The sequence below is a fragment of the Hydra viridissima genome, unplaced genomic scaffold (assembly GCF_058129835.1).
Source record: "Hydra viridissima isolate aposymbiotic clone 2 unplaced genomic scaffold, HvirCarnegie_v1 scaffold_4, whole genome shotgun sequence".
NCBI classification, from domain to species: Eukaryota; Metazoa; Cnidaria; class Hydrozoa; order Anthoathecata; family Hydridae; genus Hydra; species Hydra viridissima.
The window spans coordinates 17,250,421-17,267,281 of NW_028324303.1; the positions used below are offsets into that span (position 1 = coordinate 17,250,421).

A 16,861-nucleotide genomic window follows, 5' to 3' on the forward strand; every position below is an offset into this window, starting at 1 on the left:
TAGGTAAAATTCCCTTTTCTAAATCTTCAATTCTCACTCATTAGAAAGTTTCTTTTGTTTTTATGCTAAAGCTAGGGTTGCCTCCTCCTCCATCTTTTTAAGGATCAACTGAAGCAAAATATTAGAAAGATCTTGGACCTAACAACTTGTGACTATATCCCATATCATTTTACTTACACCAAGTTGGGGAAAGTAAAATGATACGGAATATGGTAACAAATTCCATAGCAAAGTTTTGGGTATAAGAACTTTTGTGATATACCTTCCAGAACTGTTTTTGTTAGGCATCAAGACACATTTATTATTAAAAGAACACGATAACTAAATTGCTTTCGTGTACATAAAATAATTCATAAAAAATTCATAGAAAAAAAAAATTACATTAACATTTACTTATATTTTTTCATCAGATAATGCAAGGAGATTTTCTTTATCTAAAATTTAAATGGTCGGCCTTATCAAAAGAAGTTTTTTATAAATATCAATGGATGGCTTTTTATAAGTTACTGATTATTTTCTAAGCAGAGCAGATTAGTCTTGCACCTAATTTTCGCAAAGTGTCAGACAAATCTGAACCTGTTTCAGTTAGAACCTTTATTCACAACTTGTTCCTCATCATCGAAAACAACTTTCAGCTGATTTTTCATCAAATTTTTTTTATCTGAAATTTAATAGCAAAACAATTGTTATTTTACTCGTGCAGAAATATGAGCATAAATAAAATATGAGAATAAATAAAAGCATAAATAAATACACAAATAAAATATGCAGATAAATAAAAGCATAGTTTTAAATCAACGATAGTTTTAAAGTCAAATATTAAACTTTTTTTTTTGATGAATCTAATGAAACAAGTATTTACACTTAATCTTCACTTAATTTCACTAGATTAAATTTACATTTAATCTAGTGAAACAAGTATAAAACTTGTATTTTTTTTCCTCCCAAGTAAAGTAAAGTAGCACCCTGGACGCTACGTACCATATTAGGCCTAAGGTATTGCAGATTGATCAAATTATACACTTTTCTGTATCAAATTTCTCAGAAGAGTTCAAAAATACATTGTTGAGTAAAGAAAAAAACAAACGTATATAAAAGTTAACAATGAACAATGGATTATAAACCATTAAATAAATTATAAATTTTTAAAATTATAAACCAACAACAAATAAAAACTTTTTACATTGAAAACTAAAAGTTATTTTACTTTAATTTTTTTAAATATAAAAAAAATTCCAAATTAGTTTAGATTACAGGATTCCTTACAAACCAACTGTCCAATAAATGATAAACTTCCTTAGCATCCACTTCTGGTATCATATGTCCAGAGCCTTTCAGAACATGAACTTCTGTATTTGGAGAGTGTGCTTTGAAAAATTCAACACCGGGAATTGTAGGAAGCAGCTTAAAAGTAATAAAAAAACAAATTGTTACAAACATTGTATTATGGATAAATTTGATGCCAAGATTTCAAAGAAAATAAGAGCAGAGGAACTCAAGCAGCTGATAGAAAAAGGTTTTTAATTAAACAAATGAATTAAAATCACAACTTTTGGACCTTTTTAAAATTTTCTTCTAAGCATTACAAAACTGGGAATGTTACAACTGAAAGTCATTGGGTGTAATTATTCAAATACTTTTACACTAAAATATTACCTAAATAAATTATATAAATATAAAATCAGCTTTCATATGAACATAAAAGATATTTTATGTCAGCCTGGTACTAAAACAGCTATAGAAAGGGTTTTCTCACTTATGAGCAAGATGAGTAAAAAAAACCCAGTTGTAAGTTTCAGTTCATAAAGCGATGAAAAATACCAAAGTAAATTATAAGAAATCCTCCATGATTTTCATTTTCATTTGAAAGCCAAAACCAAATATACTTAAGCATAGCTGTTCTTCAGAAAAAATCACAACCAAATTTTATTTATTATCAGATGTGCATGCTGTTCTTTTCATTAACAAAGAAAAACTTAGAAGAATTTAAATCTTGATAATTAATATGTATAACAAAAAGTTAGTGATAATTAATATGTATAACAAAAAGTTAGTGATAATTAATATGTATAACAAAAAGTTAGTAATGCCCTAATTAGAGGAAAAGAATAAATGGTCAAGTTAAACATAAATGGAATACAGAACTGTTGCATTTCACAGAAAATTTCAATAAAACTAAAAAAAAAAAAAAAAAAAAAAAAAAAAAAAAAAACTCTTACAGCATCCTCATCACCCCAAACTAACAAAGATGGTATATTTGATATTTTCTTCATGTCGTTTACTGTAAACTTTGCATTTTTGACAATACCATTATACACTGAAATATTTATAAATATGTTGATTTTAAAAATTCAAAAGCTTAATATAACATACTGTTAAAAAAGTATAATAATGTAATATAAAGATAAAAATATCAACTGTAAAAAACCTTGAAGGTAAACTTCAGACATTGAACATCTTTGAAGTCTTGCTGCATTCATCAAAAATGGAGGAAGCGGATTACCTTTTCCACTGGAAGCTAACATTATAAGCTTTTTAAACTCTTCATTATTTTTTGGTGAAAGAAAGAAATCTTCATCAATAAATTCACTTGTTAAAACACCCAAAGGAGATAAAAGTGACAGGGATGCTACACAGAAAAAGATGTAAAGCTTTACAAATGTAATAAACTTTTATTTAGTTACTGCATATCCTTTAAATATCTAACAAGATATTAAATTTAGGGCAAAAAAAGCAACATTTTATTTTAAAAAACAAAAATTTAACTGAAAACCTACAAACTTTAACTTCTGAAATATTCAAACAAAAAATTAACAAAATACCACATTGCTGTGGGTGCCTAATAGCATAATGAACTGCAATAAATCCACCAGTTGAATGTCCAACAACATGAAACTTTCGACCAGTAAGACAAGCTTTTTCAACAAACTATGAGGATAAAACAAAAAGCCTTTGTTTTTAGAAAATGATAATATTGAAAATGGAAGAATTACAAAAACCAATTATAACTTTGTTACATAACTGCTTAAAGTTTTGCAACTGTGAAAAAACAACTAAATTGTATAAACTATTAAAAGTTAAAAAATCCTGCTTATGATGAAACTAATTGGAAAAAAAAAAAAAAAAGAACAAACTTTTTTGATAACTTTAGTCAGAACAAAAATTTTGAAAAAAATTTAAATGGATTCAAAATGAAGAGTGTCAGCACTGATGACTTACACAGCCTTATGATTAATTCCATTTTTATAAAAGAAAACAAAAAGCAATAACAATTTAACAGCTTAAAACAAGTTGTGGAAATATTTCCCTTTTGTGTTTATCGAAAGTGGTCCTGATCTATCATTAAGCATTAGTTTTATAAAATGATCATATTTGCAAATTAAATGTTATAAAACATTATTATTGAACTTACCATATGCACAAAGTTGACTACATCTTCAACCTTGACTAATTCTTTTATTTGAGTAGAACTTCCATGGTTAAGCCAATCGATGGCTATCAAGTGATATGATTTGTCAAACCTTTTCCCCAGTTGAATATAGTTAACTTTTGATGCTGTAAACCCATGTAACATTAACACAGTTACTTTACTATTCTTTAAACTCCCTTTCTCAATATAAGCACAGTGTTGACCATTTTCTAGAGTTAGTGATTTGGATTTAAAGGGAGAAAATAGAACAAGCAACCTTGAAAATTAAGAAATATAGAGAAAATTGAACAAGCAATCTTCAAAGTTCAAAAAAAGTTAAATTTATCAAGCATGAAAAAGAGTCACAAAAATTTCCACTCGTATTTTTTAATTCAGTATTCTAATCAAATAAAAAATTTAAGCTTACATAAGAAATTTTGAAATATTTTTTTCAAAAGAAATTATTTCAAAAATATTTTATTAAGACATGACAGTCTATTAAAATAAGGTGGTTGAAAAAAAAAAAAAAGCCTAAACAAAACCATAAAGAATATCAGCCAATGCAAATAGTTAAATATGTAATTAAAGAAATACGTTAAATGTGCCTCCCCCTACACCAGCATTTATTGATTTTTACCTCATCAAAACATGAAATACAGTTATCGGAAACATCCACGATATTGACAGCAACACCACAATTACAGCTAACACCAAGTAGTACATTTTTTAACTTTCGAAGTAAAAGACTTCAAATTAGAAAATCAATATTATCAATTAAAATCAATCAATATATCTAGGATTTTCATAGGCGTAACACAAATTCTGATTTTTTTAACTCGTAAATTTGTTGTGAACGAAAACCCAACCCGAATCTACCCGTAAAGTACCGGAAAATAGGGTAATAAAATACCCGATATATTTACTCGATCACCGGACTAAAACTTTTGCGCAATCGGGTAATTACCACTTATCTTAAAATATGGGCCGTTGCTACTTGAAGCGCAATGCGCTCTATGCAGCTATATGCTGCTCGGAGCTCAATACTTTGTACGCATGCGCTAAATTTTTTTTTAAAAGTCTTGTTGATGTTATCCCTATCCCTATCCCTATCCCTATCCCTATCCCTATCCCTATCCCTATCCCTATCCCTATCCCTATCCCTATCCCTATCCCTATCCCTATCCCTATCCCTATCCCTATCCCTAACCCTAACCCTAACTCTTACCCTAACCGCCTATCTAACCAGCTTTATTGTGAAATATAAATCGCACTGTTATAATAAAATAATTACGCATGCGTGTACAATATTGCGCTCTGAGCAGCTTATGGCTATGTAGAGCGCATTGCGCTCTACGAAGACACTTCGTAAAATATAACTGGATAGCGTAAACGAGAAATTTTTTGAAGCCAGTTTTTGCCTCCCAAGATGGTGGCGGAATTAACGAATGGTGATATGAAAATTAAGAAATTGATGATAATCAAGTTTTATATCTTAAGCTCAAATATTGATAAATATATATTTTCTAATAAAAATCTAGTTTTTCTGTTTAACATAAGATATTTTTTATAAAAATAACGGAATATTACATATTTACATAAATTTCAAATATGAATATTTTTTTATTTAACAAAACATATTTTTACAATAAGTTGTTCTATATTGACTTTTTGTTTTTCGTTTTTTAGAATAAATATAATAAAATAAAAATTCTTAGTAAAACTAAGTAAAAAATTTAATTTTAATTTACTTTAATTTATTTAGTGTAATAATAGTGAAGAAAAAGTATTTGTTTGCTTGTGCAGAAATCTCAAATTTCCAATAGTTAGTTTTAGCCATTAGTTTATCAGATAGGTACTACAAAATTATAAATGCTGCATGAACTATTAGCTGAGCACTGTGATTACACACAACTCAGAGGTTTCTTCTAGAGTTTATATATATATATATATATATATATATATATATATATATATATATATATATATATATATATATATATATATATATATATATATATATATATATATATATATATATATATATATATATATATATATATATATATATATATATATATATATATATATATATATATATATATATCATATATCATATAACATATCATATCATAAAAATATTTTTGATTGGTTTTTGAATAGGATAAGTTTTGTTAATTGCTTCCTAAGCTTTTTTCCAGCTATTTTGGCAGTTTGTTCTTTACCCAGGTGATAAAGACGTATTTTTACATAGTTTTCTAAAATAAGTTTAGTTTCAGTGCAAATAAATGGTTATCAGTTATACCTGAGTCAAACATATGAGAAGTTTGTTCATTAAATATTTTTGAGTAATCAACTGATCTCAAAACAGCACTAGAAATGGCATTTTGAATTTCCTCTGTCTTTGAGTTTTAAAAAACTGGTTTGTTCGAAATGATAAGAAAGTACAAATGCATTCCAACATTTAATGCAGATAGTTTATTGTAAATTTATGTATTATACATTTTTTGATAAGATACATAATGTTGATAATGTTTGATAATATACAAAATATATGTTATAAAAAAATTCCCTTAATAAATCGTTTTGAATAACAAGTCAAAAGAAATTGACTCAATCATTGTGAGCTAGAATATTACAAAGAATAATATATAAGTGAAATAATATATATTAAAAAAAAATATTTTGCATTTGATATTCTTATTAAATACTGTATCCATGAATTACATTTATATATTAAATAATTCTATAAGGAACCCCTGATATGTGTGTACTCACAGCGCTCAGCTAATAGTTCATGCAGCATGTACATATCTGGTATCTTGCTACAAAGATTGAAAATATAAAACTTGTCAAAGTTGTAAGTAGACACCACTGCCGCTTACCATACAGTTATGTTATCAACCTTCTAGCACACTGCATTGGGTAACTAAGAACTAAAAAGTACATAAATTATGCATAAATATTATTTAATCGTAAATTGCACTTAAAAAGTGTATCGAATATTTTTTACCTTAATATTTAAATAATTTCTTTAATTATCTGATTTTTTTTTTAAATCCTTTCATTTCTTTAAAACTTTTAAAATTTTATTTCATAGTCTAGTTTTTCTTTCAAAACTCTGTTTAATTATTTTCTTTCATATTTCTGTAAAAAGCCTTATAAAATGTACATCGGTCATTGCTTAGAGCTCCGATCGCCGCCATCTTGGGAGGCCAATTTTGGCTTCAAATTTTTTTGAAAAAGACTATTGAATACGTTATCCAGTTATATTTTGAGATCAGTGGTAATTACGTTAATTTTTTTCTTCTTTTTATTGCTTTTTTTTAAAATTTAACTTTATTTCAGTTCTTTTAATGTCACTTTTATTTCTATTTAATAGTTTCACTTACTCTATGTAAGTATCAATTTTTAATTAACTAAAAATTAATAATTTTAATTGATAATATTGATTTTCTAATTTAAAGTCTTTCACTTGCATGAAGTAGGTGAAACTTCTCCATGTAAGTATTAATTTTTAGTTAATTAAAAATTAATTAGGTGTAACACGGTCGTTTAGACTTTAGAAATAAATGGAAAGTTATTATACGCAAGCGCAGTAGAGTTAAAAATAATTTACAATTTTAAAAATGGCTACGGATGCAAAATTTATCATTGACAACGAGTAACTTGTTTAATTTTAGATAATTAAATAGGTTTTTAACTAGTTTTTTCATGAAATTATTTTGAAAATAACTTGCAGCTGTACGAAAAAATTTTTCAAATAAAATACAAGACCTCTGAATGTGAATAATATCTACTTTCAGCTAAAGCAAGTTTAGTGTTTTTGTTTACAATTTTTAAACCTTTTTTAAAATATTTTTGAGCGTAGAAATTTTTTAATTTAAATTTATTTAGCAAGATGAACCTTTTATCTTTTTTGCATTTTTTGCTTATATGAGGATTCAATTTTTTTTGCAGGGTTAAAATAAAATCTTATTCGTTAACTTTTTGTAGCCTGTTGCTATGGTACTCTTTTCCGATGTGACTATATATATATATATATATATATATATATGTATATATATATATATATATATATATATATATATATATATATATATATATATATATATATATATATATATATAGTATAAACCCTTATCTATTTTTTTTAAACCTTCTGAAGGAATTAAACAGACTGTCAAAGAACAAAAAACTAGATAAATGTTTGACTCTTTTATTACTGCTCTCTTCTTTAAGAATATTGAGCACTCTATTTGTAAAATACACTAACATTGTTAGTGAATTCGACAAATAGAGTGCTCAATATTCTTAAAGAAGAGAGCATAATATTGTTATATGTTAGTAACATAATATTGTATAATATTTTAAAACATAATGTAGTTATATGTTAATAACATAATATATATATATATATATATATATATATATATATATATATATATATATATATATATATATATATATATATATTCATAATTTATATACATAAAAAATATATATAATGTATATATACATAATTTATGTATATATACATAATATGTTATGTATATATACATAATTTATATACATAAAATTTATATATATATATATATATATATATATATATATATATATATATATATATATATATATATATATATATATATATATATATATATATATATATATATATATATTAGACATGTCCAAAGAACAACTTTTTTAAAAAATGTCTGAGCACAGCTGCTAAATGTGTTCTATGTAATAAATTAATACTAAATTTAAAAAATTTTTGAATAAAAAAAATTTTTAGGGGTCGCTCAAGACCCTTAAACATCAGACGAGTCCCTAATATTTTGAAAAAAAAAGTTTTTTAAAACCATATCATGTTGGGTCTCAAAAGAAGTGAAATTTTATAAAAATTTCAAAAATAATAAAAAAAGTTTATAAAAAACACAAATTAAAAAGTTTATTAAAAAAAACTTTAAAAATATGCACTTTTTTATTTTTTGTTAAAAAACGATAGTTTTTAATTCATAAAATTTGAACTGGTAATTTTTATATAAAATAGTTAATATTTTTTAAATTTTTATAAAATTTCACTTCTTTTGAGACCCAACATGATATGGTTTTAAAAAACTTTTTTTTTAAAATATTAGGGACTTGTCTGATGTTTAAGGGTCTTGAGCAACCCCTAAAAATTTTTTTTATTCAAAAATTTTTTAAATTTAGTATTAATTTATTACAAAGAACACATTTAGCGGCTGTGCTCAGACATTTTTTAAAAAAGTTGTTTTTTGGACATGTCTAATATATATATATATATATATATATATATATATATACATATATATATATATATATATATATATATATATATATATATATATATATATATATATATATATATATATATATATATATATATATATATATATATGAGGCAGTGGCCTTATTCTTCACAAAAATATTAATTAACAAATTATATTCAGATTATAATAATGTAAACTAAGGTCTAGCTTTATTTGTATGTTTGTAACATTTATAACATATAGAAAGAGCGCTCTGATAGGAGCAGGTAAAATCCTTATTTTTTTTAAATTCTGTAACCGTTTGCATAGCAGTATATTTGTTAAGGTATTTTACCTAAACATGCATATTGGTTAAGGTATTTTACCTAAACATGCACTGATTTTAAATTATCATTTTTGGATTCTTTCTTGTTTCAGAACCTTAAACCTTCAAACCTTTTTTGAGTGGCGCTCAAAAAATGTCTTTGGCCCACTACATGATGACTTGACCCTGGTTAATGTCACCCAGTGTAGTGCAAATGACAACTGTAAATATCTGAAAGTTATAGGGTAGTTTGATTGTTCTAATGATAGAAATAAGATTTTGCAATATCCGCATAAATGTTGATGTATTAAATTAGTATAAAATTGAATTTTTATTTATTTATGCCCAGAAACTAAATGATGGAAGAAGAAAGCGTGTTAGAATAGGTTTCCATTTAGTACAGAGACAAAGGGCAGTTGATGTTTTTCTTGAAAGCACATTGTTTATTGTACAATAACATTTTTTACACATTTTTGGAGGATGGACAAATTCCAAATCTGTCATTTCAACATGAAACAGCTTCTCTAATTTTACTTTAAGAATTTCTCCTATAAAATAATGCTTTTTACCAAGTAACTGTCCACAAACTCTGCAAAGGAGTTTAATATTTTTGTTGTGAAGTTCCATTTTATCTAATATTAGACTATTTAAAAAATGGTATATATATACAATTACATAATTTTTTTTTTTTTACAAATCCTTGTAATTCATTCATATTTATCAATCAATTCCTATATATTTATACTCTTTTCGAAATCTATTTCTCTTTATAAATATATATATATATATATATATATATATATATATATATATATATATATATATATATATATATATATATATATATAGTCACATCGGAAAAGAGTACCATAGCAACAGGTTACAAAAAGTTAACGATTAAGATTTTATTTTAATCCTGCAAAAAAAATTGAATCCTCATATAAGCAAAAAATGCAAAATAGATAAAAGGTTCATCTTGCTGAATAAATAAAAATTTAAAAATTTCTACGCTCAAAATTTTTTAAAAAAGGTTTAAAGATTATAAACAAAAACAGTAAAAGTAGCTATAGCTTAAAGTAGATTTTATTCACATTCAGAGGTTTTGTATTTTAATTAAAACATTTCTTAGTACAGGTGAAAGTTATTTTCACAATAATTTCATTTAAAAAATAGTTAAAAGCCTATTTAATTATCTAAAATTAAACAAGTTACTCGTTGTCAATGATAAGTTTTGCATCCGTAGCCATTTTTAAAATTTTATATTATTTTTAACTCTACTGCGCATGCGTATAATAACTTTCCTCTTACAAACGACCGTGGTAAATAATACTTATTTCTCAACCGCTTTTTTTTTTTTAGTTTTGTGATATCACCTTATAAATACAAATTTTAGCAAAAAAAAAATTTTTTTTTTAACTTATTTTTTATTTAACATGCTACCTATTTTTGTTACCCAATCATCGGAACTATCTAAAATATGGTACTTTTTTTTTTTTCTTCTCTTTTCAGATGACCAAATCATCAAACATATGGGGACTTTTCATTAAGGCCAATTATGACAAAGCCACCTGCGATGAGTGTCATAAAGAATTCACAGCAAAGCGCAAAACACTTTAACATCACTGTTAAAGTGTTTTGCGCAAACACCTCAAAGACAAACATGCAGATGTGTTCACAGAATTGGAAATAAAGAATGCAAATAGAACGAGGGCTAAAGCATTCATTTGCATGCTCAAAAGTGCGACCTTAGGCCATTACAATGAAATTTCAGCACATACATCGAGTTGCAGAGCAATTCCAAAAATCTATAAATTCATGAAAAAAGCAATTATAGACTTATTGAATACAAAAAAAGATGGACTTGAAGGAATTGTTTTAATATCAGATGTCTGGAGTGCCAGAATAATCTTAAATTAGCTTGACAAGACACTTCCTAGACAAAAATTTCCGCCTGAGAAGGTTCCTTTTCACAATGAAATATTTTCCAGAGGACCATGCGGCAAATAACATTAGTATCAAGATAACAGAAATGGTTCACGAAATAGAGTTGAATCCCAAAACAGTAAGGTGGATTACCATTGTTACAGACAGCGCAAACGCAATTTCACAAAAAGATGATGGGTTTGGTAAACTATTTTAACAACTCGGAAAAGAACAATTAATCATGGAAACAAAGCAAATGCCCTTATAATGACAACAACTGCATCGGTACAGAACTGTCTGACGCGATGGAATTCAGACCTAGCCCAGCTGCAATCAATAGTTGCGCTTCTTCCAACCATGGAGCAGATAGTTGGGCCAGATGGTGACACATCTGGCTCAGAATTGAAAGTATTGATACCAGACAATTCTGGGAATAGCTAAGTAAAATCCATTATTAGAAATTTGAAGCCATTTGAAGCATTTTTAAACTCTGTTTCTGCCGACAAGACAGTGACCATCCACAACTCAAAAAGTGACGAATATTTTTTGCTGGAGATTGATAGAAGATTCCCATATTGTGGAAATGAATAGATGAAGTACACTGTGGCCCACTTCTTGGATCCCCAAGCAAAAGGAGCAGTAACAGAGAGACTGAGCTGTTTTGACCTTGCGAAGAACACCCTTGTGACCTCACTAAAGGACCTTGTTGACAGAGACCCCACATTGCAACCCACACCGCCTAAAACCTCATAGCAAAGTACCAAAACATAGAGGACGCGGACTTTTTGGATGCAGACAATTTGATGGCTGCTTTGTTGGACAATCATCACACACAAAGGTATGGAGCAACGTATACAAACAAAGGAGGAAAATCAGCTGCAAAAGAAAACGTAATAAAGGAGGTAGACAAATAGCTTGGTGATGCACCAGGCGAAAAAACAGTGGACAAATTGGACTTTTGAAGGGTAAATGCAGACAAATACATGGGTTATTTGCCTGCTTCCAAGGGTTGCTAGGCAGATTCTGGCTATCCCAAACTCATTTGCCACTTCTGAAAGAGTGTTTTCAAGCGCAGGGAACAATTGTGCTGTAAGGAGCACAAACTTAAGCGTTAGCAAAATGGAAAAGAACTGGCTTGTGCTATTTCTGCATACGGTAGGTTGTTAAAAAAAATTTTAAGCAGAATATAAGATTTTAAATGAAAGAAAAGAAATAACCTAATAGCTGAACTCTTCAGACCAAGAATAGTTCGAAGGTATATAATTGATTGGTCAGTAAATTTTTTAGTAAAAAAGAATTATGAACCTTATTGTTATTTTGAATTTTTTTAATTGTTAGAAAACAAAACAAAAAATTTATTTGTAGGTAAAGAAACTGGAATTAAAGTGACTCAGATTTATGCAGAGGAAGGTAATTTTTTGTTTTATTTTAAAAGAAAGTTTTTAAATAAAAATCTTATGTTATAAAAAAGAAAAAAGAAAACAGTGAATTACTAAATGAAATTTCAGATTTAAAAGGGCACTTCTAATTTTGCTAATGCTGATATTTGAACTTCATCAGGGCAAATATTCATATTTCTTTTTTTTTTTTGTCATTTGTTATTCAATGTAATAAATGAATTAAATCTTCTACGAACATTTCTACGGGTATTCTACAAGTATCAAATATCGGTTATTAAAAACAATCGGGTATTAATCGATTAAAAAAAGATTAGGTATTTTATAACTTTCAGGTAATTATCTGATATATTTGAGTTCGGGTAATATCCGAATTTAAATATGTTTTTATAAAAGTGTCAAAATATGTCAATATAAAATATATTTCGGACATATTTTATATTGGCATAAAACAAAATTATGTCAAAATATTACGATTGTAAATGTCGGACATATTTTATGTCTTCAGAAAATGCCTCAGACATAAAATTATGTCAAAATGTCAATAGAATATGTCTGACATTTTTTATTGACAGAAAATATATCTCAGACATATTTGACAGATAACAACATTGCATTTATCCACAACTTGCTCCTCATCATCGAAAACAACTTTCAGCTGATTTTTCATCAAATTTTTTTTTTTTATCTGAAATTTAATAGCGAAACAATTGTTATTTTATTCATGCAGAAATATGAGCATAAATAGAATACGAGAATAGATAAAAGCATAAACAAAAGCATAAATAAAAATGCACATAAATAAATACACAAATAAAATATGCACATAAATAAGCATAATTTTAGCTTAACGATAGTTTTAAAGTCAAATATTAAAAATTTTTTTTGACGAATCTAATGAAATAAGTACATTATAAAACTTGCTTTTTTTGCTCCCAAGTAAAATAGCACCCTGGACACTACGTAATATATTAGACCTAAGGTATTGCAGATTGATCAAATTATACACTTTTCTGTATCAAATTTCTCAGTAGAGTTCAAAAATACATTGTTGAGTAAAAAATAACAAACATATATAAAAATTAACAACGAACAATGGATTATAAATCATTAAATAAATTATAAATTTTTAAAATTATAAACCAACAACAAATAAAAACTTTTTACATTGAAAACTAAAAGTTATTTTACTTTAATTTTTTTAAATATAAAAAAAATTCCAAATTAGTTTAGATTACAGGATTCCTTACAAACCAACTGTCCAATAAATGATAAACTTCCTTAGCATCCACTTCTGGTATCATATGTCCAGAGCCTTTCAGAACATGAACTTCTGTATTTGGAGAGTGTGCTTTGAAAAATTCAACACCGGGAATTGTAGGAAGCAGCTTAAAAGTAATAAAAAAACAAATTGTTACAAACATTGTATTATGGATAAATTTGATGCCAAGATTTCAAAGAAAATAAGAGCAGAGGAACTCAAGCAGCTGATGGAAAAAGGTTTTAAACTAAACAAATGAATTAAAATCACAACTTTTGGACCTTTTAAGATTTTCTTCTAAGCATTACAAAACTGGGAATGTTACAACTGAAAGTCGTTGGGTGTAATTATTCAAATACTTTTACACTAAAATGTTAACTAAATAAATTATATAAATATAAAAAATCAGCTTTCATATGAACATAAAAGATATTTTATGTCAGCCTGGCACTAAAACAGCTATAGAAAGGGTTTTTCAGCAAGACGAATAAAAAAATCCAGTTGCAAGTTTCAGTTCTTAAAGCGATGAAAAATACCAAAGTAAATTATAAGAAATCCTCCATGATTTTCATTTTCATTTGAAAGCCAAAACCAAATATACTTAAGAAAAATTGCTCTTCAAAAAAACACACAACCAAATATTATTTATTATCAGATGTGCATGCTGTTCTTTTCAGTAATAAATGAAAAACTTAGAAGAATATAAACCTTCTTGATAATAAAAATGTATAACAAAAAGTTAGTAATGCCCTAATTAGAGGAAAAGAATAAATGGCCAAGTGAAACATAAATGGAATACAGAACTGTTGCATTTCACAGACAAATTCAATAAAACTCAAAAAAAAAATAAAAAGAAAAGAAAACTCTTACAGCATCCTCATCACCCCAAACTAACAAAGATGGTATATTTGATATTTTCTTCATGTCATTTTCTGTAAACTTTGCATTTTTGACAATACCGTTATACACTAAAATATTTATAAATATGTTGATTTTAAAAATTCAAAAGCTCAAAATAACATACTGTTAAAAAAGTATAATAATGTAATATAAAGATAAAAATATCAATTGCAAAGAACCTTGAAGGTAAACATCAGACATTGAACATCTTTGAAGTCTTGCTGCATTCATCAAAAATGGAGGAAGCAGTTTACCTTTTCCACTGGAAGCTAATATGAAAAACTTTTTTAAGTCTTCATTACTTTTCGGTGAAAGAGCGAGGTTTACATCTAATTCACTTGTTAAAACACCCAAAGGAGACAACAGCGACAGGGATGCTATACAAAAAATGACATAAAGCTTTGTAAATGCCATATTGTTTTACTTAGTTACTGCATGTCATCTAGCAAGTGGTTAAAAATGAGCCAAAAATAAAAATATTTTATTAAAACTAACAAAAATTTAACTAAAAAACTACAAACTATAAGATCTGAAATATTCAAACAAAAAATTAACAAAATACCACATTGTTGTGGGTGCCTAATAGCATAATGAACTGCAATAAATCCACCAGTTGAATGTCCGACAACATGAAACTTTCGACCAGTAAGACAAGCTTTTTCAACAAACTATAAGGATAAAACAAAAAGCCTTTGTTTTTAGAAAATGATAATATTGAAAATGGAAGAATTACAAAGACCAATTATAAATGTTATATAACTGCTTAAAGCTTTGCACCTGTGAAAAAACAACTAAATAGTATAAACTATTAAAAGTTAAAAAATCCTGCTTATGATTAAACTTATTGGAAAAACGTTTTTGATAACTTTAGTCAGAACAAATATTTTGACAAAAAATCTAAATGGAATTAAAGTGAAGAGTGTCAGTACTGATGACTTACACAGCCTTATGATTAATTCCATTTTCATAAAAGAAAACAAAAAGCAAAAATAATTTAACAGCTTAAAACAAGTTGTGGAAATATTTCCCTTTTGTGTTTATCTAAAGTGGTCCTGATCTATCATCAAGCATTAGTTTTATAAAATGATCATATTTGCAAATTAAATGTTATAAAACATTATCACTGAACTTACCGTATGCACAAAGTTGACTACATCTTCAACCTTGACTAATTCTTTTATTTGAGTAGAACTTCCATGGTTAAGCCAATCGATGGCTATCAAGTGATATGATTTGTCAAACCTTTTCCCCAGTTGAATATAGTTAACTTTTGATGCTGTAAACCCATGTAACATTAACACAGTTACTTTACTATTCTTTAAACTCCCTTTCTCAATATAAGCACAGTGTTGACCATTTTCTAGAGTTAGTGATTTGGATTTAAAGGGAGAAAATAGAACAAGCAACCTTGAAAATTAAGAAATATAGAGAAAATAGAACAAGCAATCTTCAAAGTAAAAAAAAATTCATCAAGCATGAAAAAGAGTCACACAAAAACTTCGACTCACATTTTTGTATTCAATATTCTAATCAAACAAAAAATTTAAGCTTACATAAGAAATTTTGAAATACTTTTTTCAAAAGAAAATATTTCAAAAATATTTTATTAAGACATGACAGTCTATTAAAATAAATTGGCTGAAAAAAAAACAACCTAAGCAAAACCATAAAGAATATCAGCCAATGCAAACAGTTAAGTATGTAAGTAAAGAAATACATTAAATGTGCCTCCCCCTACACCAGCAGTTTTTGATTTTTACCTCATCAAAACATGAAATACAGTTATCGGAAACATCCACGATATTGACAGCAACACCACAATTACAGCTAACACCAAGTAGTACATTTTTTAACTTTTGAAGTAAAAGACTTCAAATTAGAAAATCAACATTAAAACACATGTCCAGGATTTTCATAAGCGTAACACTAATTCAACACAATCTATATTCTTTTTCACTCTTGTGGGTTAGGGTTAAAATCCACTCATCTGTTTTAGTTACGGGAATGGGGAAATTAATTACATGAATAGGAAAATTAATTATGTGAGTATAAGAAATGATTAATTTTCAAAATGCAATTGCGCATGTGATTAATTTTTCCATCCCTTCCCTTTCCCTTTTCCGCAGCTAAAATGAATGAGTAGAAATTTACCCTTAGGAATTGAATGTCTGCAGTTAGAGTTGTTATCTGTCCAATATGTCTGAATTTTTTTCTGCTGACATAAAATATATCTGAAATATTTCCTATCTACATATTTTGACATTATTTTATGTCTGAGACATTTCGCAAGGTTTGAATTATTTTTTTATCTCCCATTTTAAATGTTGGGAGAAAATGAGTTATTAATTTTAGTAAGTATTGATTACTTTTATA

General features: G+C 26.8%; 2 protein-coding genes and 1 long non-coding RNA gene across 4 annotated transcripts; 1 reads left to right on the top strand and 2 right to left on the bottom strand.

The window, feature by feature from the left end:
* Positions 1-639: 639 nt before the first annotated feature.
* On the bottom strand, positions 640-16,522 carry LOC145183411 (monoacylglycerol lipase abhd6-A-like). 2 transcript variants are annotated; one of them, XM_090086528.1, is made up of 7 exons: positions 16,407-16,522; positions 4,047-4,217; positions 3,413-3,686; positions 2,823-2,928; positions 2,429-2,629; positions 2,220-2,317; positions 1,024-1,404 (listed from the first exon to the last, which is right to left on the bottom strand). In XM_090086528.1, the coding sequence occupies exons 2-7, from the start codon at positions 4,130-4,132 to the stop codon at positions 1,246-1,248; spliced, it is 924 nt and encodes a 307-aa protein (XP_089942654.1). In that variant the 5' UTR covers positions 4,133-4,217; positions 16,407-16,522; the 3' UTR covers positions 1,024-1,245. The 2 variants fall into 2 exon arrangements, with proteins under 2 accessions (XP_089942653.1, XP_089942654.1); XM_090086527.1 differs by lacking the exon at positions 16,407-16,522 and having other exon boundaries at positions 640-1,404; positions 4,047-4,247.
* Positions 8,847-9,754, top strand: LOC149890192 (uncharacterized). The gene is made up of 3 exons (XR_016451915.1): positions 8,847-8,969; positions 9,121-9,252; positions 9,357-9,754. It is a non-coding gene; the product is annotated as an uncharacterized LOC149890192 (long non-coding RNA).
* LOC149890193 (monoacylglycerol lipase abhd6-A-like) lies at positions 13,337-16,392 on the bottom strand. The gene is made up of 6 exons (XM_090086529.1): positions 16,249-16,392; positions 15,622-15,895; positions 15,051-15,156; positions 14,668-14,865; positions 14,459-14,556; positions 13,337-13,715 (listed from the first exon to the last, which is right to left on the bottom strand). Exons 1-6 carry the CDS (start codon positions 16,332-16,334, stop codon positions 13,557-13,559), a joined length of 921 nt encoding a protein of 306 aa, XP_089942655.1. The 5' UTR covers positions 16,335-16,392; the 3' UTR covers positions 13,337-13,556.
* Positions 16,523-16,861: the final 339 nt, after the last annotated feature.

Excerpts from the sequence above, each read along its gene's own strand:
- LOC145183411 (XM_090086527.1), bottom strand. The coding sequence starts at position 4,132 with ATGTACTACTTGGTGTTAGCTGTAATTGTGGTGTTGCTGTCAATATCG. Across the intron at positions 2,929-3,412 it reads TAGTCAACTTTGTGCATATG|TTTGTTGAAAAAGCTTGTCT; the intron begins GTAAGTTCAATA and ends TTATCCTCATAG. Across the intron at positions 2,318-2,428 it reads GTCTGAAGTTTACCTTCAAG|TGTATAATGGTATTGTCAAA; the intron begins GTTTTTTACAGT and ends TAAATATTTCAG.
- LOC149890193 (XM_090086529.1), bottom strand. The coding sequence starts at position 16,334 with ATGTACTACTTGGTGTTAGCTGTAATTGTGGTGTTGCTGTCAATATCG. Across the intron at positions 15,157-15,621 it reads TAGTCAACTTTGTGCATACG|TTTGTTGAAAAAGCTTGTCT; the intron begins GTAAGTTCAGTG and ends TTATCCTTATAG. Across the intron at positions 13,716-14,458 it reads TTTGGGGTGATGAGGATGCT|CTGCTTCCTACAATTCCCGG; the intron begins GTAAGAGTTTTC and ends ATTACTTTTAAG.